Source organism: Perna viridis, chromosome 3 (assembly GCF_037379345.1).
Source record: "Perna viridis isolate PV_CMFRI_1.1 ecotype Kerala chromosome 3, ASM3737934v1, whole genome shotgun sequence".
NCBI lineage: Eukaryota > Metazoa > Mollusca > Bivalvia > Mytilida > Mytilidae > Perna > Perna viridis.
This window is the reverse complement of record NC_142447.1, coordinates 52,879,744-52,906,991: the sequence shown is the minus strand read 5'-3', so window position 1 is coordinate 52,906,991 and position 27,248 is coordinate 52,879,744. Positions and strand designations below refer to the sequence as shown.

At 34.4% G+C, this 27,248-nt stretch overlaps 1 protein-coding gene across 1 annotated transcript; it reads left to right on the top strand.

Annotated features, from left to right (window-relative positions):
* Positions 1 to 9,903: 9,903 nt before the first annotated feature.
* Positions 9,904 to 15,597, top strand: LOC148622876 (uncharacterized). Its single transcript, XM_088573157.1, has one exon. The coding sequence runs from the start codon at positions 10,003 to 10,005 to the stop codon at positions 12,472 to 12,474; it is 2,472 nt and encodes an 823-aa protein (XP_088429283.1). The 5' UTR covers positions 9,904 to 10,002; the 3' UTR covers positions 12,475 to 15,597.
* Positions 15,598 to 27,248: the final 11,651 nt, after the last annotated feature.

Sequence of the window (27,248 nt, the reverse complement as noted above, 5' to 3'; positions counted from 1 at the left end):
TAAACTGCATAGTAATTTTTACAACAAGAGTTTTTATCCTTGTTTGAACTGAAAAATCCCTAGAGAAAGTTAATTATTTATTGTACATACCTTAGCCTAATCTAGACAACAATAACTAGGACAAATTTTAGTTTTAATTCATTGCAAAATAAAAATTCTACATAAAATTGAGCACACGCAAGGAAAAGTTTGTTGCTCATTTCTCTCTTGAGATTGGGCCTTAGTTCACTTTCCTCCAGTCTGCAGGATTCATTTCTACTTCATGCATCTCCAAACCGAAATTTCAAGGTGTTGGTCCATTCTTACTTTGAAAATTCATCGAATATTGATAGTCAGTGTTTCTCAGTGGAATTCATATTTTGTAAGAAATGCTGATTTAAGTATTAGGAAATTGGAGGACATCAACGTACATATACGGCCAGGAATGCCCAAAGCAATAATACAAAGGAAGATCCAAATATATATTGATAAACGGACTGTATAAATATACACTGCGTCAAAACAAATGGTTATTCTTTAAAAGGACTAAGTTTTGATCGGTTTATTGAGCTTACAATTTAGTTACATGAATATTTTGATAGCTTTAAGGTCTCCCTTGACTGAGTGCCTCAGCACATTGATTTTCACTATATTTAATCTTCACTTCCTTTTGTTCCTCGGTTTACAAGACTTCTGGTGTGGTGGTGTTTATTGTAAAACACCCCATATATGATGAAACATCCTCTCATCGTATATGGTCTTGGTATCGTAGATCAATATGATTTATCTATACTCGGCGTCACATAAATAACATACTGTTAAAATTTGAATAAAAATATTTTCTACGACTTTATTGAGACCTACCGTCGTTTAAATTGTCTTAAATGACTTGCTCATTCGTTTAGCCAAACGGCTTCTCCCTGAACAAGTCGCTTTTAGCTTAAATCATGCGTAACAAATCCTTACGGGAAAATCCCATACTAATATCCGCCATGTTGGTTTCTACGGGACGATTTGTTTACAAACAAAGTTCGTAAGTTCCCGTCGAACTCCGGTGACAATCGTCTGCTTGATTAACTTCTCGGTATTGTACGTTGTTCGCGTAAAATAAATCCGAGATATCCGAAATAACGCCGAAATGCATTCTGGGTTCTTCGGTTTTTGGACAAACCATTTAAACGTAAACAACATCTCCTAGCAACCCGATCACTGTAAACATGGCCGACTTTTTACAATGTAAATATTGGCACCTAGAATTAAAATCTGACCGGAATTTAACGATTCAATGTTTAGGGAGAAGCCGTTTGGCTAAACGAATGAGCAAGTCATTTAAGACAATTTAAACGACGGTAGGTGTCAATAAAGTCGTAGAAAATATTTTTATTCAAATTTTAACAGTATGTTATTTATGTGACGCCGAGTATAGTTGAACTTTTGTAACTTTCTTGATTTATTAAGGTCATCGATTCTTACACAAGGATGCACGATACTCCGCTCGGTTCCACTTGTATTTGATATTCTGACGTTGTACGTTTTACGTTCTTAATACATTAGCACGATCTTTGATCCGAAACCCTCTCTATACAGTTCCATTTATAGGTGTCAGATCTGTTTTCTGGTCGACTTTTTTCTTTCCTCCAATTGGTCTACCACGAGGTCTTTTTGGGGCCTCACTTTCTTTTGTAAGTTCATTCCTTGATTTGCATTGTGCCTTTCTGTCGTCCATTGCATGTGTATGGCATCACGACTGGTGATCTCTTCTAAATAAATCCCTCGACAGGGAACTATCTTGTAAATCTTTATCGCTCCGAGTGCGTCCATCTCCTTTTCGAGTCGGCCAAGACATGAGAAATAACACTAAATGGTTAGGTTATTTCTTTAACAATAACATTCATAACACACATGTCTAACACCAAGCCTTAACCAATAAAAAACCTGCGATAGACACGAGTAACCCTGCGCAATGCTGAAGATTCAACCCTAACTCTATCCTTAACCATTTTCTTTCAACTAACTTTATTCGACCTCAAAGTGTATCTCCTTCTCAAACCGTAACTTAATCGAGACACTATTTCCCACATTTATTGGCCATATGTTTAGGGTGGGGTCAAGCCATGTTATTTGTCTAGGGTTAGGTTTAGGGCTATGGCCAATAAATGTGGGAAATAGTGTCTCGATTAAGTTACGGTTTGAGAAGGAGATACGCTTTGAGGTCGAATAAAGATAATTGAAAGAAAAATGGTTAAGGATAGAGCTAAGGTTGAATCTTCAGAATTGCGCAGGGTTACTTGTGTCTATCGCAGGTTTTTTATTGGTTAAGGCTTGGTGTTAGACCTTAGTGTTATGAATGTTATTGTTAAAGAAATAACCATCTAGTGTTAATCTCATGTCAGGTTAAAAGTTTAGAGTTAAAGATAGAAATAGTTAAGGTTAGGAGGAGTAAAGGTGAAATTGTAGGTGATTAGAATCAGTAAAGTAGAGACAAGAGTCGTTAGAGTCGGGGATAGGAGTCAAGAATCGTTAGAGTCGTGAGTACGAGTCAAGAGTCGTTAGATTCGGCGGTACGAGTCAAAAGCCGGAGTAAAGAGTCATTAGAGTCAAGAGTCGGAGTCAAGAGTCAATATTAAGGGTCAAAAGAAAGAAACGGGAGAGTAAAGAGCCAAACATAGCCCCAAAAGGGGGTAGAGTATTGAAGGAATATCAGCGAGAAGACTTGCAACAAATAGTAAAAGTGAAAAAGAATTGTTATCATTTTGTTCTCAGTTTTCGAAGAAGGTCGTTGTTTACAAGATGTCCACGACCTGTCCAGAAGATGATCTTGACAAGAAGGGAAAAGCAATAGACAACCTAAGAAAGACTGAATCAATGCAAACTGGTTTATCGGAGTACGATACTTTGATGACAGAACTACACCAATATGCTTTGAGAAAAGAAAAAAAACCTAGATACTTGGATGAATGGACTACGCCAACACCCTTATACTTCGATGAAAGGGCTACGCCAATCGATCCAGGATGAATCTCAAGAAAATTTGCCCAAAGACACAGCTGTGGAAAACTTTTTCATACACCTGACAGACGACCCCCTTGCCTTGACGTACCCAAAGAATACATGGACGACCATTTCATGCCGTGGGCCCATCCCTTTATCAGTGTCAAAGCAGGACCCACCGGAAGTGGAAAAACGATGTTTGTACGCCGATTCGTACAAAGCGTGAAACACATGATGATGCCTAGACCCGATCGAATACGTGGTGCTACGATGTGTACCAGACCATTTATGGAACCATGGAGGATGTCGACTTTGTACAAGGACTCCTCGACCTTGACACCTTAGATCCCAGAGAGAGACACTTGCTTGTTCTAGACAATATGATGAATTCGGTCACTAAATTTATCTCGCAACTCTTCACGAAATATTCTCACCATAACAATATAAGTGTCATGTTGCTGGTTCAGAATCTGTTCAACAAAAACAAGTATCACAGAACCATCAGTCTGAATGCTCATTACCTGGTTCTTTTTAAAAATCCCAGAGACGTATCACAGGCCATGACCATGGCCCAACAAATGTTTCCCAAAAAGACAAACTACTTTATGAAATCGTACGAGTATGCCACCGACGAACCCACAGATATTTATTGATCGACATGAAACAGGGCACTCCCGACAACTTTGAGAATCAACATTTTCCCATGGGAAATTCAGGATGTGTTCTGGGATGAGGAAAAGTATAAACAGAGATGAAAAAGGATATGTGGTCACTTCTTAGCCGACTCGCAAAGGAGATGGACGCACTCGGAGCAATAAAGATTTACAAGATAGTTCCCTGTCGAGGGATTTATTTAGAAGAGATCACCAGTCGTGATGCCATACACGTGCAATGGTCGACAGAAAAGGCACAATGCAAACCAAGGAATGAACTTACAAAAGAAAGTGAGGCCCAAAAAAGACCTCGTGGTAGACCAGCTGGAGGAAAGAAAAAAGTCGACCAGATGTGACACCTACATATATATAGGAACTGTATAGAGAGGATTTCGGATCAAAGATCGTGCTAATGTATTAAGAACGTAAAACGTACAACGTCAGAACATCAAATACTAGTGGAAACCAGAGCGGAGTATCGTGCATCCTTGTATAAGAATCGATGAACTTAATAAATCAAGAAAGTTACAAAAGTTCAACTAGATAAATCAGATTGATCTACGATACCAGAACCTTATACGATGAAAGGATGTTTCATAAAAAACAGGAGGAGCTATATGGTATGTACAATGAACACCATCAGAAGTCATGTAAATCGAGGAACAAAAGGAAGTGAAGATTAAGTAGAGTGGAAAAAACAGCGTTGACGCCAATGATACTCGTAAGGCACGACTACTGATAGTAAAGCAGAATCATAAGAAGATCGAATCGTGAAGTGTTATTTAAAGGGGAAGAAGAACACTTTATGGAACAGACCATTGAGCAGGACCCAGTTTCGAAAAATACAGACGACACCTCGACGAATGGAACAATGAATATGAATTGTAAATAAAAGAAAAAAAATCTTGTTGTGTAATAAAACTATACTAAAGAAAGACCTCCTTACAAAACAGGGTAGCTCAAAACCGATAACAAATATTAAAACCGTTAGCGACAGCATAACAAACACATTTACTATCAGAGCCTCATAACTTGAAAGAGTAAGCAAGGAAACCAAGGTTATAGCGGTAATGAAAAGAATGTAATCTAGGAACAAAAACCAGACAAGGAAAATAGACACACACAACAAAGAACATAAAGTAACTAAAATCATACCTACAAAGTAACAAAAGCAAATGAGCAACTCGGACTCCACTAAAAACTGGGAGCATGGACCAGGTGTACCGGTAGCGTAAGCGTCCTCTGCTTTTCTAGAAACACCCGCCGAGTTGCTAATAAAAAGTCAAGTCCGGGGTAGATGAAAGAGGGAAGGAAAACTACTTCACGTTGAACAAATCAGTTTTCATGGCGCAGATGGATACACCGTAACGATTCACGAGTTCATGATGACGGCCATAGAACTTTTGTAGTGATGACTTCAATCTTGTAGCAACATAACCCTGCTGCAGAAGCCTATTTGTTAGAATTCTAGCGCGATACAAAAAGTCTGCGTAGTCTCGGCAACATCTGGCATAACGTATGAGTTGTGATATGAACACTCCATATGCACATGCTGAAGGGATGTTACCAAAAATGAAAGCACTATAGCAATAAAAAGTTCAATTTCCTTATCATACAATACTTAAACAAAAAAGGGGGCGAGGGAAACAAACCACGAATGAAAATATGGAGAAAAAAAATGAAATTCCTTAGTTCAATGGTTTACCCCCATAACAGGCCAAATCTAGTACACGCGACATGTAAACATTGAAAATATGAAAAAAGGAATTTACCCTCTAGAGCCCATACTACGGACAAAATCGATGATAAGATTGAGTGCGTTTGTAGTATAGGTGATGCTATGGTCGACAATAAACATCTGAAATGAAAGGCAATACACCATTTAAAAGCTCTTAACGTTCTGATTGTACAACGTGTAAACCTTACAATGGTCAGTATAATCTTTAGACGTTAGAAAGGATAAAATAGAAACATTAATTGTTCAAACTGAATACAAAAAACTATTAAACATCATTAAACAAAAATAATTAAAACAATGATAAAATTGATTTCCCTGTTGTAAACATTGCAGAACATGTTGTAGTCTTCTTACAACTGTAATACATTCCTAAAGCACAATAAAAAGCGTTTAAAAATCAATACATGGACTATTGATTGATTGATTGATTGATTGATCGTTGGGTTTTAACGTCCGAGCAGCTTTATTTCAGCTATATTCAGACAATGAACATGAAATGGATGATAAAATGAACATGAATGATGATGAAATGAAGACACAAGGATAATACGGTGGACAAATTTAGATTGCCACAAAAAAAAGAGAGGGATGGGTAAGGTCGGGCAATTTAGCTTCCTGTGGCGGAGTGCAAAGGTTCCTACTACTATCGAATACCACAGCAGGGTTCCGTAACTTGCAAGGAACGTGGCATCTTTCCCGACACGGTGCACCACTATGGTTTGCAATCAGGTTTTCCGTATTATAGCCTGACAACCCCAGCATGTAACACGCCAGGGCACGGGACAGATGGGCTATTGAAATCACCAGTAAAATGGAAAGTTTAAAACATCTGTCTAATCCGTGAAACATCTATTCAAATGAATTACACAATCAATTGAATATCGCAAAGAGAAAATTAAATCACAAACAAATAAATAAATTACACAAAAATGATTAAACTACACAAAAATAATTAAAACAATGGAAAAATCAAACATCTGAGTTGCACCTATACCTTAAATGTATTCATACATTACAATATAAAGCCACTTGAATCAATACATTAAAAAATACGATAGAAAGACATCTGTTGTACACCGCGAAAAACATCTATTCAAAGTTCCCATTCAATTATTACACAATGACAATGAAATTACAAACAATCAATTTACAAAAATAATTAAAAAGCAATTAACGTTATTGAAAATCTGAAAATAAAAAAAGCAATATAAACAAAGAAAGATAACTCTAGTTGTAATCACCTCCCCCTTTTTTATACTTACCTGTTTACACCATACTATATAATGACACCAATTAGGACACTTAAAGAGGATACCTATGGAGGTCGTTTTCCTCCCAACCTTAAAGCCCCCTCCCCCTTTCCTAGATCAAAGGGTTCCCCTGTTTCCATTTTTGGTCCCCCATCTGAGGCCACTTTCGGTCATCCACAGTCCATTTCCGACCCCCTCCCCCTACCGGTCACACCCAAATGGTCAGTTCAGGTCCGTGACAACCGGATATGACGTCATGCGCATGCGCATTGTGTCGCTTCCCTGATTCCCCCAGAAAAATACGACCCAAACGCATCATGTATACTACTTGTCCCGATCCGCCCCTGCATGCCTTAACCAAACAACAAACTTTTAGTCTTTTTAAATCAGAGGTCGTCTACAATGACAGAGATTACATATTTGAGAATGGGCCAATTTCTTATACAATCAAGATGTAAAAAACATTTTAAACAATTTTTTTTAATTTAAAGCAGGAATGGCATACGTAGGTCCAAATGAGGACAAATTCAACTATCATTATAGATGTAATACCAATATTTCGGAAACCAGTCACCTGAACATACAACAAAGTAGTTCGTAATGACACGAAGTAGTCCCAATAGTGCACCCTATCATTCTCCTTGTTTAGTAGAGGTATACAAACTTGGTGTCATCTGAAAGCTGAATAAATCAGCAATACTCTAAAAACGTCATTTTCGTTATTAAGTGTAGGGTAAAGGCTAAAAACCACTAATTCCACTTTCCATATGCTTCTATGCTAATTTCACAATATTCAATGGCTTCTCTGGACTTTACCTTAACTTTAACCTGCAGAGGACTATATATCAGCATGATTCTACATATGTCAGCTCACAATCCTCAGAATGGCATGTGGGGTTAGCAGACTTGCAGTGCAGTACTGGTCACCGGAAGTGAAGGGTCTATAAATAGCATGGGAAATCCCAGTGTTTTCACAAGATAGGGGTATATTTAAAAATCATTATGGAGATTAGGCTTCACATCACAAGAAGCAAAATGCACCTATAAAATGTACAGAAATGTTTTTCCTTTCAGAAACTGTTTAAATATTTTAAATAAGATGAGACCTTTTTTCACAGCACTATGAGGAACAGGGGTAATTTCTGCGTAGGACTATTTTTGCATACGTTCCAAATGCTCATTGGTTGAATTGGTGGTCTGTAACCTAAACCATTCTGAACAAAAACTGTAGGCCCCTTGATATGGCTAAATTTCAAAACGAAAGTAGTGATTTCTGCACCTGTCATTTTCACTTTACCGTTCTTTCTTAGAAGGCACATAAGGTATGTTGATATTTTTACGAGAGTTAAGGTAAAGGGTGACCATCATAATGATACCCCTCTAAGCACCATCAGTACTAATGTAAAAAAAATGAGCCTTATAAAAAGCTGAATTTAACATAGAAAGTAATGGAGACCAGAAATAGTAGTATATAAAATTGCATGTAAAATACGAAATCACTTCCGGACAACCTGTCTTGTTTCCGAACTGTTGGTACAACAGAAAAGTATGAATATTATCCAAAATAACTCACTTTTTACATGATCATTTTTAAGTGTTTTTAGGCAGATAAATAATAGTTTGACATACATATTTTTTCTGTTATTCAATAATGGGGCACCCAACAATGTTCGTTTTGACGAAATTGGAAAGAAGAACGGGATATCTATAGTAAAGACAAAACACCACAAAATTAGTCATAAGAATAACATATTTGAGTTTAAAGAATTAGTTAGCAACCCAGGCTTGATTTAAAAAAAATGGGGATGTGGACCAGGTTCACTGGTAATATATTAATTTTATAATATTTCTGCTCAGGAAACAGGCCGGACACTAGACAAATTGTTCGGAAACGGTTCCGTATTATACTATTTTGTACAATTAATAGTTTAAATATGTGGAAATTTGCAACTTCAAACACATTTTGCAAAGCTCATGTTGCAGATCGAATCAAGAACGTAGTGTTTATTTCATATATTATTCGGTACAGAATATTTAGTTATACATTGTAATATTCTACGGTGTCTTTTTATCTCTTATTCATTGAAAAGGCACTAAAACACAACCAATTTAAGGGGCGCTTTTGCTCAGTGATTTTAAAAAAGGTCAAGTTTTGTCGGGAAAGTTATTTTTTCCATTTTTTAAAATTCTATATATGTGATCTTTACATGATACCTGTTTTCCGATATCTACAACGCACGGTTTTACTTATATTGCTTATCAAAGTGTATTGGGGTAGATTGATCTTTGACCCCTTATCTTATTAGTTAAAAAAAGAAGGATAATCAAAAACAACATTGGTTTATCTTTCCATTGACATATTATATAGCCATATAAAGTCTAGGCCCATTGAAAAGTTCTAAAAATCCTTAGCCGTCCGCTGCACTGTTTTAAGGTCGAGTATTTTGGACAAAATATTCAACAAGAGGAACCCTTTGAGAGCTTGTCTTCGCCTTCATCAATATATTTATGCCATAAGTTAGTTCACAAGTGATACGTTAAGAAAATAAGAATTCAATAACAGATAAGATTAGGGTTATCTAGGCCCACTTGAATACCTTTGTGTCAATCTAAATACCCATGTATTACATTCCCACCAATCGTTCATATAGCCTCATGTATATATGGTTTGTTTGGATATTTTGGTCAGGATTCCCAATCCCCATATCAACTGACTCATTTATTCCGTTTTGACTAAAATGACAAAGTCAGATACAATGTTGACTTTTTATCAACTCTGACGAAACTGTAAACACCTTCGATCTAAATTTTCACAGAATTCCTTATTACATCCGAAAGAGACGGAAAATACCGGATTATCTATAACTGCACTAAGGGCGTGCCCAATCGTATTAAAACGACCTGCTCCGCATTTTATTGTCGCTCAGCTAAACATATCATTTCTCATGATCAGAGCAAATAATTGAATTCATTTTTTGTACGATATCTTGCAAGTGGGATTTTCGTCTCCGGATATTACATAAACCATGCATATGATTGGCAAAAACGTTTTCGTTACGACTTTTTCAATAAGTTTTCACATCCTATTTATAAAAAAGTCAAAAATCATGTAACCTCTCAAATTTCAGCCTTAGTTTGCTAATGGAATGTTTGTTTATAAAGGTTTAAATAAATACCCATCCAAATAGTCCGAAAACTAAAACAATGAAGTGATTAGTTCTTAACAGTGGTGTTAATACTGACCTCCCTCTGACAAACCTTTCATTCAAGTACCTTGTAGTTCCGGAGAACGAAACATCAACCTTCATCTGGTCACATGGTGCAATTAAGGCATAACGGTTATAAAACGATACTCATTACGCAATTCCTTTAACAGTAAGAACTTTGAAACATGGGGATACGAACATTTGTGATCTCTAGCCTTCTGGGTTGTTTGGCGTTCGGATTTGATCGTTGTGAACAAGAGACGAACTGTAAACTACCAAACTGTTTCTGTCCTACATTTAATCACCCTTTACTAAATGTGTCAGATATTCCTCAAATGGTTTATTTTGGATTTGACGATGCGCTGACGCCACCAATCATTAAAATATATAATCAACTGTTCCAGTCAAATAGTGTGAACCCTAACGGATGTCGTATTGGCATGACTCTGTATGTGTCTCATCAGTACACTTCTTATGCTGGTGTAAAGGAGTTCTACGATGAAGGAATGGAAATAGCCTCACATAGCGTACATCATAATCATATTCAAACGAGAGATGTTTTATACCGTGAAGCGAAACAACAGAAAGAAAACCTAGTCAAACATAGCCACGTCCCGTATTCGGAAATAACTGGATGGAGGAGTCCGTTTCTAGAAACTGCTGGAGATGACCAACCTGATGTCCTTAAAAGTCTCGGATATGAATATGACATTTCTCTAACTTATAATAGAAATTCTTTCAAAAATCCTAACCCATGGCCTTTCACAGCAGATTATGGTTGGCCATTTCGATGCCAGATGAAACCATGCTTAAGCAGTAAACATCCGGGGTTCTGGGAATTTCCAGTTAATTCTATGATTGATTTCAAAGGCCTTTATCCATGTAACTATCTAGATGGGTGTATGAATCGACCCTCGAGTGAGGATGAAGCATTCAAATATTTGATGGACAACTTTAAAAGTGCGTATAACGGTAATAGAGCGCCTTTAGGAATACATGCCCATGCGGCATGGTTAGAAACACCTCATAATTTCAATGCAATGAAAAGATTTTTACGTGAATTGTCAAAAAATTCGGAAGTGTATGTACTGTCCGTCAATAAAGTTTTAAAATGGATGCAACAACCTACATCTTTAAGAAATATTTTACAGTTTTCCCCATGGCAGTGTGGGCAATCAAAAGAAACAGCCGAACAAAAGACTTCTCAGTCAACGAAAGCAACGTCTAAAACGACAACAGTTAAACCAACGACTTCGAGTACCACAACAACAGTGCCAACGACTACAAGTACTACCACATCAACCACAACACCAACGACGACGAGTACCACCACATCAACCACAATCCCAACCACGACTACTACAACACGAACAACGACGACAAAAGCTACGACAACATCAAAAAAAAGTGTAACAACGCTGCGCCGGAGAACATCGCGCGTGGATACTGAAAATAGTTCGAATTCTCTCTCGCCACAGGCAGGTACCAATATATACTATCCTACTGTTCTCAAGACAACATTTAAAGCAACACCAGAACAACCAAATATAGTACATATGAGGACAAAAAAGACCAACACTGTCAACCCCATTCACGATCAATCAAAACCAATCACCATTCAACCAGCTTCTTCAGGAGCTTCAAGAAACAATTTTGGATGGTCATGGATTCCCATCAATTTGTTCTCTAACCTAAGACAGAAGTCAAAATTGTCTCCATTTGGTGGTCATGAATCAAACAACATTTGTGTACAAGGTGATAACTGTAAGCTCCCAAATTGTTTCTGTAAGGGCAGTTCAATTTCCGACGGATTAAACAACGAAGCCACTCCTCAGTTTGTATATATGTCTTTTGATGGCAATATTGACTCGCAAGTATTCTACAGATACAAAAACATTTTCTCCGGTCGAAGGAGGAATCCAGATAATTGTCCGATCTCTAGTACATTTTTCATCACACAGGAAGGATCTAGAGATGCTTTTATTTCATATTTTTATAACAACAGTCAAGAAATTGCTTTGAGGGGTTCAACAGTGTCTCACTACGGTTCCAAACACAAAATGAAGAAACAGTTAGAGGAACAAGATGAAACACTTTCAAAACTAGGAATAAAAACGTATGGGTGGAGAAGTCCAGAGCTAAAGCCATTGGGCGATGAGCAGTTTTCGATTTTAAAAGCTCGAAAAATAACTTATGATTCAACACTGGTCTTACAAAACAGTGGACTTAAAAAAACGTGGCCTTTTACTTTAGACTTTGGTTGGCATGGCGACTGTGTAATTTCAGAGTGTCCAAAAAGATATTATCCCGGACTGTGGGAAGTTCCTAACGTTCCCGTTATGGACTATAGAAATATGTATCCCTGTAACTATGTTGATGGATGTATATTTTCTCCAACTACTGCTGAAGATACTTTCCAATTTTTATGGAACAATTTTCAAGGCTATTATAAATCTAACAAAGCACCATTTGGCCTAAGTTTCCGTCACAACTGGTTCACGCACCCATCATACCGAAACAATCTTAAGGGGTTCGAAATGTTCTTGGACAAACTTGTTGAAATGGACGATGTATATATTGTTTCAATTGAAAAATTAATTCACTGGATGAAAAATCCTTTATCAATCCCCGAGTTGCTACTAAGACCTCAATGTTAATGGGGGCTAGAATCTCGCTGTGCGTCAGCTGTTATCCTTATTTTGTTAATATTACATTTAACATTTAAATACATTAAAAATGGTTTTTCCCAAAGAATTTTTATCACGATTTACTCGTCAGAATACCGACGTCTGTTAAAACACACCAATAGTAATAGGGCAAATTAAAGTCTTAAGTCGTATCTTAAACATAAACAACCAGCCAAAAACGGTAGATAAACAAAGAAAATAATGGATAAATAAGATTGACGACAGAAAACATGACATTAAAATATTTGGTTTACAGAAGTATTCATAGACGATTGAGACATGAAAAGTTAACCATAAATTTTACTTTCATTTTAATTTTTTTTTAAACAATGGTTTAGTATTACCATTCCTTTGTCCCATTATTAATACATTTATATATATAAACAAGTACTATATTTAAAAAAAAGATAGCCGACTCCGTAATATTTGTTTATTTATAATTTTCTACATTTCATTCAGGAAATAACACATGACGCGCAATTTTAATTTCCTATCGGCTGCAGTTTTTTCGAACGCCACTAAGATATCAGTATATGGCCAATCGGGAAACAGAATTTCGATCAGGTGACTTGCGTTTCCATGGAAGAGCGTCTTTAATGTCAAAGGGTAAAAAGCGAAACTATATCGACTGCGTCGGAAAAAATCAAACCTATTTTTCATAAAACTGATTAGAGAAATGCTCTTGTGGTGTGACGCTGGGAAATCTAAAGATATTTATTTATTCCGACCCAAGTTATTAGATTCTACCTACGATAGGAGAGCAGGTTATGGGAAGCTAAATTAACAAATATAAAAAAAATGAATTAATGTATGGATTAAAATGTTCAAAGTTTACCAGGGGAACCCGCTTCACGTTTGTTACCAATGGGAGTGTTGCTCACTTTTGGTCACCGAAGGAGCAGGTTAATCGGGGCAAAGCGAAAAGTAAATATTTTCCTACTCTGTACAGGTATTGTATGCACAGTGAGGGCACGTCATATCTGATTACCAGAGGGACACCAGCATGTCAGGAATTGTTTTACATAGGCTGCTGGTTCTTGAAAAAAATGTGCTGTGGCCGTATATCCTTCCACTTAAAAGAATGTTAGTTAAAATGGACGATTTTAATTTGTGATAAATATTTAACATCTTGTTTTCATTCACCTTCCGTTAAAACGCTAATATGGCCATGGTACTTATAATTTATTCGAGTTTATTCTGATACAGTAAGTTTCTAGGGTACAAGTATAATACGTATGCAGTATTACAACATGAACTGAGCAATATTTTCGACTCAAAGTTCACAACTTGAAAATTCAAATTTACCACTTTTTGGACTACGTTTGACATTTAAAAATTGAACCTTTTTTTTTATTTTCCCAAACTATTGACAAACTCAAAGTTCTGACTTAAAAAATATTCAAATTTTTTGGAGACCAATCACGATGACCTGAAATTATGACTTCGCTCAACCAGACATTCTGCATTTCGAAAAATTGAAAATTGTTTGATTCAAAATTATGAATTTTTTAAAACTTCAATTTCCGACTTAGAAAAACTCAAAAATTTTAGAAAAAGTCAGTCGAACTTCGTACGGACTGGGTCGGTGAAAAAAAAAACAAATAAATATTACTTCACATTTCTTGAAGAAAGAAAAATAAAGTCGCTTTTTTCAATATACATAATCTCATTCCATACCATTTCTATTCTTTTTTTTTGTGCTTTAGTTAGAGTACACAGAATGATGTACAATATTTGGGCTGTGAAATACAGAGTTTCGTCAACTTGCAAGAGCAGCATGACGTAACTCGTAACTATATTTGACTATCTTTGCCTAATACGCTTATATTATGCTGCTTAAGCAAGAATTATGTACCATACTAATAACTACATTCTATACAGCTTCGGAAGATTATGTTCCCCAACAACATCTGCACATATTACCTTTAGCTGTTCGTACGAGATAATAAATAGATGCGAGTTAAAAAAAGTCGAGATGCAAGAATCTAATTGCAACAGAAGCTATTATAGTCTGTAATTTTATGTCCCAAATAACACAGGAAAAATGTGTATATTACTTTAGGCCTAGAAAAAAAATACTTGAATTTCCATTATCATGCTAAAATATTATACAAAGCATAAACAAATAAACAAATAAACCTATAGCGCATCATACGTCCGTCGCGAAAATATAAAAATGACCCCTTCCTTTTTAAAGTATCAAAGTATAATTATTTGAAAAGAAAAATTATTATTTGCTCAAAAATTATATAAAGATCATAGTCGTTAGCTGAATGAAGTTTGAAGTGATTCAGATCAGTAGTTTTCAAGTTAATGCTTGACATGTGAAAAGCACCCCCTTAAAAAACCTTTGACGGTAAAGGTCAATAACTCTGACATGAAAAACTGAATTACCCCCCCCCCCTGTTTTTCTAGTTTCAAAGTCCAGTAACTCGGACCGGTAAAATCAAATGTTCACCAAAAAAGTAAACAGACCGTGTTATCATCATAAGAAACAAGTGTATTCAGTTTGAAGTCATTTCAATAAGTTGTTCTCGACATTTCTATTACGGACGGACGGAGATTTGTATACCATAATACGTCCCGTCAAAATACATGGAAAATTGAATTAATATAGGGCCCCTGTCGGCAAAGTAAATTAAATACTTTTATTTTCCAAAAACAATACAGCTTTTAGGTATACATTATGTATAGCAAATTTCGTAGGATACCTCATAGATTGTAGATAACTTAAATAAGGACAATTTACATAGTATGAATAATCAAAATGAATTATCAAGTTTGTTTTACAAATATAGGAATGACTATAGCACTGACGTCATTTTCAACCAACTTTAAGTATTTACCTAAATTGTAAAGTTCTCACATAAAATTAGCACAAGTTGAAGATCATTTATTAATTTGGTTTCCTAATGCAATTATCATACATTTCATCGTAACATTTTACTTGTATTCAACAACTTTGACCAATATTTGACCACCTTATATCCCCTCTCTATAGACATAAGCACTCGGTCAAGTTCCATACATACCATGTTATTAACTGTACATTTTCGAATCTTTACAATTCGTTCAAAGAAAATACAAATAAAATTTCTGTACATCTGGTGCTTTATGGTATTCCCATACTTTGCATCCGTAATTAAAAATACTTGTTACATAAACACGTCCTTGTTTTACAATTTCTTTTATGTGTTTTTAAAATTTCCAATATAATAAAATTAAACACTTAAACACATAAATTCATCACTTTAACATCTATTTGTAACATGAATCTTCTTTTTTCCTTTGATCTTTTTATGGAATAACATAGAGACGACAAGCATGTACCAAAATGTATGCTCTAAATTGAAGCAACCAAATAATATTGCATGAAAGGTCACATGGGCCTATATAATGCAATGAGGAAACAGCCATGAAATAACCAAAACACTAAAACCAATATTGCATGGGTAAGCTCCGCCTCTTTGGGAAAAGATTACGCCTACAAAAAAGCACACATACAAATGTCAATTTTATTAGGTTTCATATAATAAAATACAAATCTTTAAATCTCTGCAGGTTTTCTTTGCCAGACAGAGAACAAAAAATATAATGTCTACTCATTAATTTAAATAGATTTTTTTTACATTTGGGCCAAAAAAGGGGGTCCATGCCCCGAATAGTTGTGTTTAAAAGCCTTCAAAAAGACAATTAGAGTAAATCAGTCTAATTCAATTAAAAAATACACACCTGAGAGAGAACCAAATCATCGCTTTCTACATTTTCAATGTCAAGCCAATCTGGTAGAGAGAATGCGTCTGCCATACTGCCTACTGTGCGGGTTATTAGATTTTCCCGCCAAACGTTATTTTTTTGTGCACGGACTGTCATGGGCGTGTCATTCATGTTACAAATCATTTATAGCAACGCCTTCCTCGTTAGCCAAATAAACTTCTCACGCTGCGCGTTCGAAAGTTTATTTGTCTAACTCGGAATACTATGCTATAAATATAACATATCACATTTCTTGGAGTTTAAGCTTACCCATTTTGCTAAAAATAACAACTTTGGTTTTTGACATAACAAATTATTATCATTTTTTTTTTTAAAATATTGACATTTTGGAAAGAGTACAATTAAAATTTTATAAGATCCTCTTACTCCTAAAATCATCGACTCAGAATGATGTCATTTATGGAGAATTGGGTTGTTCTCCGTTATACATAGACATACAAACCAAAATGATATCGTTTTGGACAAAACTGATAACAGGAAAAGAAAACAAAATTGCTTCAATCTTATTTAAATACCTATTTAGATTAACGCAAATATCTACAGTTAGATCACGACTTCTAGACAAGATGAAAAATATTCTCGATAATTGTGGATTGTCGTATCTTTGGACTTTTCAAAATACAACTAATATAAAACACGTAATAAAACAAAGACTAGAGGACCAGTATAAGCAGAAATGGGCAGGAAACATCAACACCTCACCAAAAACTATTAACTATCGGTTATTCAAGAAATCACGTAACTTCGAACAATATTTTAACATACTAAATGACAAATATATTATTACATTTTCGAAGTTTAGGACAACGAACCACAAACTACCAATAGAAAGCGGCAGATGGCAAAATATAGAGCGTAATCAACGAACATGCCCTGTATGCAGAGAGGCCATTGGTGATGAATACCACTACCTGATGGAATGTCCTAATTTTCGAAACGATAGAAAGCTTTACATTGATAAAAAATTCATATCTAACTGTAATGTTTTAAAATTTACTGCTGTTATGAATCAAAAACAGCAATCCAAACTAAGAAAATTGTGCAAATTCATTAGAATTTTAAATGACACTCTGGATTCTCTCTGACCTCTAAAAAACTATGATTGTATTTCCCTCCGCAACTGTACAACTCAATGCAATTTGTAATAATATGTTTTTCTGCATACCTTTGTAATACATCGGTTTTATCAGAATGAATTATATATAATAGTAAGTATTTTTAGTTTATAAGGATTTTTTATTTGCCCAAAGAACAAACAGGCGTGGTCTTTTACCCTTCAATACAATTTGTTACAACAACTTCAACATAAACACAGAAGCATGCAACAATGAACAATAATTTCTAATGGGCATTTACATACAAAACAACAACAATAATAGTAGAATTATTCGAGACTCGACAACAGTAGACACCCTTTTGACAAATGACTTATTAAATTACGAGGAAATATTTCGAATTTTTATCCATCGTAATACCTGATCAAAGATAGTTATATTGAATCTCGTCACCGCTAGTGAGCAAATGAACATTAATTTCTACCAGCAGATTTAATCCGGCTAAATCGTATATAAGAGTTTATCAGAGTAATTTGGACATTAGAGGTGGATTGTAGTTCGCGAGTAGATTTCTCAGGTTTATTCCATTCGCGGTTATTGACAGTCAACAGAAATGTACAATCAGATCAAATCCATTTCGTAATGGGTATCTATTAGTACTTTGAATTGATGGCGGTAATAAAATTTTGAAGATTATCTGGGCATTTCCGGAGTTGTAACTTCTCAAGACGCGTTGAGTTAATTACTCCACAGTTATCCCAGACTTCATAACTTTATTCGAACAATGGTCGTATACAGATGTTTTATATAAAACTTTAAAATGGTCGTATACAGACGTTTTATATAGAACTTTAAAATAATATTACCACTTTATCTATATTTTAATTTTCGTAACATGTTTAAATTTGATTATGTCATTTATATGGGACGTCCACTTTGCATCTTGTGTTAACGTTATTCCGATATATTTAGGATCTTGTTTGATAGGTATAATTCTGTCGTTGAGGGCGAATAATAGTTCATCTTCTTTTTCTGTGTTAGTGAAGATCATTATGTATGTTTTTTTTTCTGGATTAAATATAATAAGTCACTGTTGTGGACATTCATTTAAGGCTTCTAGGCCCTTATCATGTATTTCTTGTGGATTTTCGCTAGAATAGGTTAAGGAAGTGTCCTCTGCAAACATTCTTGTTAAATGGCCCTAGACTTTCTCCTATATCGTTCATATAGATTAGAAATAAAAGACGACTTAATACCGAACTCTGGGGTACACTTGCACTTATATTTAATATTGATGATGAAGAAGATTTGCATATTACTTTTTGTTTCCTGTCACTCAAATATCTTTGAACCAGTTGGGAATATTGCATGCAATTTTATAGGCGTTAAATTTGTGCATTATACCTTTATGCCAAACTCGGTTAAAAGCTTTAGAAAAATCACAAAATACAAAACAACAGGTTTCTCTCTTTTCTAACGATTTTAAAACTGTTATATATTTCGATTAACTGGTGTAGGTTTGAACCCTGATTGGTTTTCATACAGAAGATCGTAATTTAACAAATGATTACACACATATATATTAATTACTCGCTCCATTGCCTTCCCTATCTGTATCAATCATATTTTAATTGATTGTAGCATAGGTTCTGTTGCAATTAGTTTACAAAGTCAAATATCCCTAGACTTTACATGCATATACTAGACAATGATATACTATAAACATGGAAATCTTCGCAATTCTAAGTTTTCGCAAATATTCCCCAAACGCGAAAATATCTTCAAAAGTAGACTAGATGGAGAAACTAGACATCACTGAGATGGTATCCATATCTGTAGGACCTTACTAGTTTAACCATGTACGTTGAAGACCAATATGGACACTCAATTTGTCTTTTACACATGCACTGTGGATAGGCAATACATATTTGACACATAAATATCCCTCATTCTCAATAAGGCGAGACATTCTTGTCGCCGATACTTCATGCACAACCGATGCCAATTTAGAGATCGCCAGACACTTCTAAAAGTACTAACTGATATGTTCTTCGAAAACGAGAAGCATATACAGCGCAAATATGTTTCTTTAAGAAAAATGACATCCGAAAGGTGTGTTTTTGTAACATACGATACTGTCGCCGTTCTGACATTCGAAGATACAACTACAATCAGAATAAAATGTCCTGGAAACAAAGTCGATTTTGCTTTTTCATTTTTTGACAACCATAACATTCTGCCAATTGAGTTGCTACAAACGACTGAAATGATTGCATTTTCGTTTTCTTACGATATTATAGGCTTGTCGCTAATTTTCAACAAGAACAAACAATAAACCGTGTAAAAGGCTACACAAAATCATCTACACTCGCACACATATAGGCTAAAAACCACTAATTCCACTTCCCATAGGCTTCTATGCTAATTTCACAATATTCAATGGCTTCTCTGGACTTTACCTTAACTTTAACCTGCAGATGACTATATATCAGCATGATTCTACATATGTCAGCTCACAATCCTCAGAATGGCATGTGGGGTTAGCAGACTTGCAGTGCAGTACTGGTCACCGGAAGTGAAGGGTCTATAAATAGCATGGGAAATCCCAGTGTTTTCACAAGATAGGGGTATATTTAAAAATCATTATGGAGATTAGGCTTCACATCACAAGAAGCAAAATGCACCTATAAAATGTACAGAAATGTTTTTCCTTTCAGAAACTCTTTAAATTTTTAAAATAAGATGAGAACTTTTTTCACAGCACTAAGAGGAACAGGGGTAATTTCTGCGTAGGACTATTTTTGCGTACGTTCCAAATGCTCATTGGTTGAATTGGTGGTCTGTAACCTAAAGAGTCACTTTTTGTCTTAGAAAAAATAAATAACTATACAGGTATCTTCCTACACACATACTGAATGCATTTGCAAAGTTTCAGTGAAATGTGACAAGCACTTTTTTAAATATTTGATTTTTAAATATAGGGTAACCAAGTTGTGCGAGCAAAAAAGTGAAAATATTCTACCATACTGAAATGCATTAAATATTTGCAAAGAACTTTTTCTGACTTTTCAAATAAAAAATATCAATCACAACTTGTTTTTTAACAATATTAATGAAGAAATAGTTTTAAAAGTAATCATTTTCTGAGAAATTGGTCTATTTTTAAAAATTTATTTCTGACATGCCTCCCCCTTTTTCTTGATCACATGTCAAAAATCCTAAATCTTTAAATTTTCACAAAAGGTGATATATTTGGCATTAAATTTGTAAATACAGTGTTTTCACATTAAAACATGACCAGTAAAGGGCACCTAAAGCAAAAAAAGTGCTCAATAATGGATTTTCCATGTTGCCATAGGGGAATGCTTATATGGCCTTAACCGCAGTAATGAAAGTGAGTTTTTCCTCATTTCTAACCTAATTTTTGCTCAGATCTACACAAAACTTGATTTCAAGTGCTTATTACTACCATATTTAGGTAAATATAGCCCTCAAAGTTTAATATTTGATATTTTTACTAAATTTTCTACACTTTTTACAAGATAGGACATAAAAATCAGCCAAAAAGACCAATTTTCCATAATTTGGACCTATAACTTAAAAAAATGCATATTTTGAAGGATTTTTGTAGTGTATTCCTCTCATGGCAAAGTTAACAAGATCTTCAAGTAGTTTAAAGCTATTTCAAGAAACTTTTCATTTTGCCATGGCTTCAGCTTAAGGCTAAAAACCACTAATTCCACTTCCCATAGGCTTCTATGCTAATTTCACAATATTCAATGGCTTCTCTGGACTTTACCTTAACTTTAACCTGCAGATGACTATATATCAGCATGATTCTACATATGTCAGCTCACAATCCTCAGAATGGCATGTGGGGTTAGCAGACTTGCAGTGCAGTACTGGTCACCGGAAGTGAAGGGTCTATAAATAGCATGGGAAATCCCAGTGTTTTCACAAGATAGGGGTATATTTAAAAATCATTATGGAGATTAGGCTTCACATCACAAGAAGCAAAATGCACCTATAAAATGTACAGAAATGTTTTTCCTTTCAGAAACTCTTTAAATTTTTAAAATAAGATGAGAACTTTTTTCACAGCACTAAGAGGAACAGGGGTAATTTCTGCGTAGGACTATTTTTGCGTACGTTCCAAATGCTCATTGGTTGAATTGGTGGTCTGTAACCTAAAGAGTCACTTTTTGTCTTAGAAAAAATAAATAACTATACAGGTATCTTCCTACACACATACTGAATGCATTTGCAAAGTTTCAGTGAAATGTGACAAGCACTTTTTTAAATATTTGATTTTTAAATATAGGGTAACCAAGTTGTGCGAGCAAAAAAGTGAAAATATTCTACCATACTGAAATGCATTAAATATTTGCAAAGAACTTTTTCTGACTTTTCAAATAAAAAATATCAATCACAACTTGTTTTTTAACAATATTAATGAAGAAATAGTTTTAAAAGTAATCATTTTCTGAGAAATTGGTCTATTTTTAAAAATTTATTTCTGACATGCCTCCCCCTTTTTCTTGATCACATGTCAAAAATCCTAAATCTTTAAATTTTCACAAAAGGTGATATATTTGGCATTAAATTTGTAAATACAGTGTTTTCACATTAAAACATGACCAGTAAAGGGCACCTAAAGCAAAAAAAGTGCTCAATAATGGATTTTCCATGTTGCCATAGGGGAATGCTTATATGGCCTTAACCGCAGTAATGAAAGTGAGTTTTTCCTCATTTCTAACCTAATTTTTGCTCAGATCTACACAAAACTTGATTTCAAGTGCTTATTACTACCATATTTAGGTAAATATAGCCCTCAAAGTTTAATATTTGATATTTTTACTAAATTTTCTACACTTTTTACAAGATAGGACATAAAAATCAGCCAAAAAGACCAATTTTCCATAATTTGGACCTATAACTTAAAAAAATGCATATTTTGAAGGATTTTTGTAGTGTATTCCTCTCATGGCAAAGTTAACAAGATCTTCAAGTAGTTTAAAGCTATTTCAAGAAACTTTTCATTTTGCCATGGCTTCAGCTTAAGGCTAAAAACCACTAATTCCACTTCCCATAGGCTTCTATGCTAATTTCACAATATTCAATGGCTTCTCTGGACTTTACCTTAACTTTAACCTGCAGATGACTATATATCAGCATGATTCTACATATGTCAGCTCACAATCCTCAGAATGGCATGTGGGGTTAGCAGACTTGCAGTGCAGTACTGGTCACCGGAAGTGAAGGGTCTATAAATAGCATGGGAAATCCCAGTGTTTTCACAAGATAGGGGTATATTTAAAAATCATTATGGAGATTAGGCTTCACATCACAAGAAGCAAAATGCACCTATAAAATGTACAGAAATGTTTTTCCTTTCAGAAACTCTTTAAATTTTTAAAATAAGATGAGAACTTTTTTCACAGCACTAAGAGGAACAGGGGTAATTTCTGCGTAGGACTATTTTTGCGTACGTTCCAAATGCTCATTGGTTGAATTGGTGGTCTGTAACCTAAAGAGTCACTTTTTGTCTTAGAAAAAATAAATAACTATACAGGTATCTTCCTACACACATACTGAATGCATTTGCAAAGTTTCAGTGAAATGTGACAAGCACTTTTTTAAATATTTGATTTTTAAATATAGGGTAACCAAGTTGTGCGAGCAAAAAAGTGAAAATATTCTACCATACTGAAATGCATTAAATATTTGCAAAGAACTTTTTCTGACTTTTCAAATAAAAAATATCAATCACAACTTGTTTTTTAACAATATTAATGAAGAAATAGTTTTAAAAGTAATCATTTTCTGAGAAATTGGTCTATTTTTAAAAATTTATTTCTGACATGCCTCCCCCTTTTTCTTGATCACATGTCAAAAATCCTAAATCTTTAAATTTTCACAAAAGGTGATATATTTGGCATTAAATTTGTAAATACAGTGTTTTCACATTAAAACATGACCAGTAAAGGGCACCTAAAGCAAAAAAAGTGCTCAATAATGGATTTTCCATGTTGCCATAGGGGAATGCTTATATGGCCTTAACCGCAGTAATGAAAGTGAGTTTTTCCTCATTTCTAACCTAATTTTTGCTCAGATCTACACAAAACTTGATTTCAAGTGCTTATTACTACCATATTTAGGTAAATATAGCCCTCAAAGTTTAATATTTGATATTTTTACTAAATTTTCTACACTTTTTACAAGATAGGACATAAAAATCAGCCAAAAAGACCAATTTTCCATAATTTGGACCTATAACTTAAAAAAATGCATATTTTGAAGGATTTTTGTAGTGTATTCCTCTCATGGCAAAGTTAACAAGATCTTCAAGTAGTTTAAAGCTATTTCAAGAAACTTTTCATTTTGCCATGGCTTCAGCTTAAGGCTAAAAACCACTAATTCCACTTCCCATAGGCTTCTATGCTAATTTCACAATATTCAATGGCTTCTCTGGACTTTACCTTAACTTTAACCTGCAGATGACTATATATCAGCATGATTCTACATATGTCAGCTCACAATCCTCAGAATGGCATGTGGGGTTAGCAGACTTGCAGTGCAGTACTGGTCACCGGAAGTGAAGGGTCTATAAATAGCATGGGAAATCCCAGTGTTTTCACAAGATAGGGGTATATTTAAAAATCATTATGGAGATTAGGCTTCACATCACAAGAAGCAAAATGCACCTATAAAATGTACAGAAATGTTTTTCCTTTCAGAAACTCTTTAAATTTTTAAAATAAGATGAGAACTTTTTTCACAGCACTAAGAGGAACAGGGGTAATTTCTGCGTAGGACTATTTTTGCGTACGTTCCAAATGCTCATTGGTTGAATTGGTGGTCTGTAACCTAAAGAGTCACTTTTTGTCTTAGAAAAAATAAATAACTATACAGGTATCTTCCTACACACATACTGAATGCATTTGCAAAGTTTCAGTGAAATGTGACAAGCACTTTTTTAAATATTTGATTTTTAAATATAGGGTAACCAAGTTGTGCGAGCAAAAAAGTGAAAATATTCTACCATACTGAAATGCATTAAATATTTGCAAAGAACTTTTTCTGACTTTTCAAATAAAAAATATCAATCACAACTTGTTTTTTAACAATATTAATGAAGAAATAGTTTTAAAAGTAATCATTTTCTGAGAAATTGGTCTATTTTTAAAAATTTATTTCTGACATGCCTCCCCCTTTTTCTTGATCACATGTCAAAAATCCTAAATCTTTAAATTTTCACAAAAGGTGATATATTTGGCATTAAATTTGTAAATACAGTGTTTTCACATTAAAACATGACCAGTAAAGGGCACCTAAAGCAAAAAAAGTGCTCAATAATGGATTTTCCATGTTGCCATAGGGGAATGCTTATATGGCCTTAACCGCAGTAATGAAAGTGAGTTTTTCCTCATTTCTAACCTAATTTTTGCTCAGATCTACACAAAACTTGATTTCAAGTGCTTATTACTACCATATTTAGGTAAATATAGCCCTCAAAGTTTAATATTTGATATTTTTACTAAATTTTCTACACTTTTTACAAGATAGGACATAAAAATCAGCCAAAAAGACCAATTTTCCATAATTTGGACCTATAACTTAAAAAAATGCATATTTTGAAGGATTTTTGTAGTGTATTCCTCTCATGGCAAAGTTAACAAGATCTTCAAGTAGTTTAAAGCTATTTCAAGAAACTTTTCATTTTGCCATGGCTTCAGCTTAAGGCTAAAAACCACTAATTCCACTTCCCATAGGCTTCTATGCTAATTTCACAATATTCAATGGCTTCTCTGGACTTTACCTTAACTTTAACCTGCAGATGACTATATATCAGCATGATTCTACATATGTCAGCTCACAATCCTCAGAATGGCATGTGGGGTTAGCAGACTTGCAGTGCAGTACTGGTCACCGGAAGTGAAGGGTCTATAAATAGCATGGGAAATCCCAGTGTTTTCACAAGATAGGGGTATATTTAAAAATCATTATGGAGATTAGGCTTCACATCACAAGAAGCAAAATGCACCTATAAAATGTACAGAAATGTTTTTCCTTTCAGAAACTCTTTAAATTTTTAAAATAAGATGAGAACTTTTTTCACAGCACTAAGAGGAACAGGGGTAATTTCTGCGTAGGACTATTTTTGCGTACGTTCCAAATGCTCATTGGTTGAATTGGTGGTCTGTAACCTAAAGAGTCACTTTTTGTCTTAGAAAAAATAAATAACTATACAGGTATCTTCCTACACACATACTGAATGCATTTGCAAAGTTTCAGTGAAATGTGACAAGCACTTTTTTAAATATTTGATTTTTAAATATAGGGTAACCAAGTTGTGCGAGCAAAAAAGTGAAAATATTCTACCATACTGAAATGCATTAAATATTTGCAAAGAACTTTTTCTGACTTTTCAAATAAAAAATATCAATCACAACTTGTTTTTTAACAATATTAATGAAGAAATAGTTTTAAAAGTAATCATTTTCTGAGAAATTGGTCTATTTTTAAAAATTTATTTCTGACATGCCTCCCCCTTTTTCTTGATCACATGTCAAAAATCCTAAATCTTTAAATTTTCACAAAAGGTGATATATTTGGCATTAAATTTGTAAATACAGTGTTTTCACATTAAAACATGACCAGTAAAGGGCACCTAAAGCAAAAAAAGTGCTCAATAATGGATTTTCCATGTTGCCATAGGGGAATGCTTATATGGCCTTAACCGCAGTAATGAAAGTGAGTTTTTCCTCATTTCTAACCTAATTTTTGCTCAGATCTACACAAAACTTGATTTCAAGTGCTTATTACTACCATATTTAGGTAAATATAGCCCTCAAAGTTTAATATTTGATATTTTTACTAAATTTTCTACACTTTTTACAAGATAGGACATAAAAATCAGCCAAAAAGACCAATTTTCCATAATTTGGACCTATAACTTAAAAAAATGCATATTTTGAAGGATTTTTGTAGTGTATTCCTCTCATGGCAAAGTTAACAAGATCTTCAAGTAGTTTAAAGCTATTTCAAGAAACTTTTCATTTTGCCATGGCTTCAGCTTAAGGCTAAAAACCACTAATTCCACTTCCCATAGGCTTCTATGCTAATTTCACAATATTCAATGGCTTCTCTGGACTTTACCTTAACTTTAACCTGCAGATGACTATATATCAGCATGATTCTACATATGTCAGCTCACAATCCTCAGAATGGCATGTGGGGTTAGCAGACTTGCAGTGCAGTACTGGTCACCGGAAGTGAAGGGTCTATAAATAGCATGGGAAATCCCAGTGTTTTCACAAGATAGGGGTATATTTAAAAATCATTATGGAGATTAGGCTTCACATCACAAGAAGCAAAATGCACCTATAAAATGTACAGAAATGTTTTTCCTTTCAGAAACTCTTTAAATTTTTAAAATAAGATGAGAACTTTTTTCACAGCACTAAGAGGAACAGGGGTAATTTCTGCGTAGGACTATTTTTGCGTACGTTCCAAATGCTCATTGGTTGAATTGGTGGTCTGTAACCTAAAGAGTCACTTTTTGTCTTAGAAAAAATAAATAACTATACAGGTATCTTCCTACACACATACTGAATGCATTTGCAAAGTTTCAGTGAAATGTGACAAGCACTTTTTTAAATATTTGATTTTTAAATATAGGGTAACCAAGTTGTGCGAGCAAAAAAGTGAAAATATTCTACCATACTGAAATGCATTAAATATTTGCAAAGAACTTTTTCTGACTTTTCAAATAAAAAATATCAATCACAACTTGTTTTTTAACAATATTAATGAAGAAATAGTTTTAAAAGTAATCATTTTCTGAGAAATTGGTCTATTTTTAAAAATTTATTTCTGACATGCCTCCCCCTTTTTCTTGATCACATGTCA

Excerpts from the sequence above, each read along its gene's own strand:
- LOC148622876 (XM_088573157.1), top strand. The coding sequence starts at position 10,003 with ATGGGGATACGAACATTTGTGATCTCTAGCCTTCTGGGTTGTTTGGCG.